The 212-nt window shown below is 54.2% G+C and overlaps 1 protein-coding gene across 1 annotated transcript; it reads right to left on the bottom strand.

The window, feature by feature from the left end:
* Positions 1-3: 3 nt before the first annotated feature.
* LOC108764685 (uncharacterized) lies at positions 4-208 on the bottom strand (the record flags this gene model as incomplete). The annotated part of the gene is made up of 1 exon (XM_018516806.1): positions 4-208. A coding segment is annotated over one exon (205 nt), but the record flags the coding sequence as incomplete, so codon positions are not given.
* Between the last annotated feature and the right edge of the window lie 4 nt (positions 209-212).

Here is a 212-nt window from a genome sequence, read left to right as displayed (position 1 = left end):
CGGTTTCACTGTCGCTCGTACTGAAATTCGCTCTCTCCAAAACCACCGTGGTCTCACCCTTCGCGTCGAACATCGGCTGATAATACGACGAATTCTTCGCTCCAAGATCCACACCGGAATCAGCGCTCTTGGAGATTTCTGACAATCTACGAAAATTGCCGAAAAACACGCTGTCGGTGCCGACGCTCTCGGCACCGCTCTCGCTAGCGCCG

This window comes from Trachymyrmex cornetzi, unplaced genomic scaffold (assembly GCF_001594075.2).
Source record: "Trachymyrmex cornetzi isolate Tcor2-1 unplaced genomic scaffold, Tcor1.1 C3474262, whole genome shotgun sequence".
In the NCBI taxonomy this organism is placed as follows: domain Eukaryota; kingdom Metazoa; phylum Arthropoda; class Insecta; order Hymenoptera; family Formicidae; genus Trachymyrmex; species Trachymyrmex cornetzi.
Note: the sequence above shows the minus strand (reverse complement) of the source record. Positions and strands in the feature narration are given on the sequence as shown.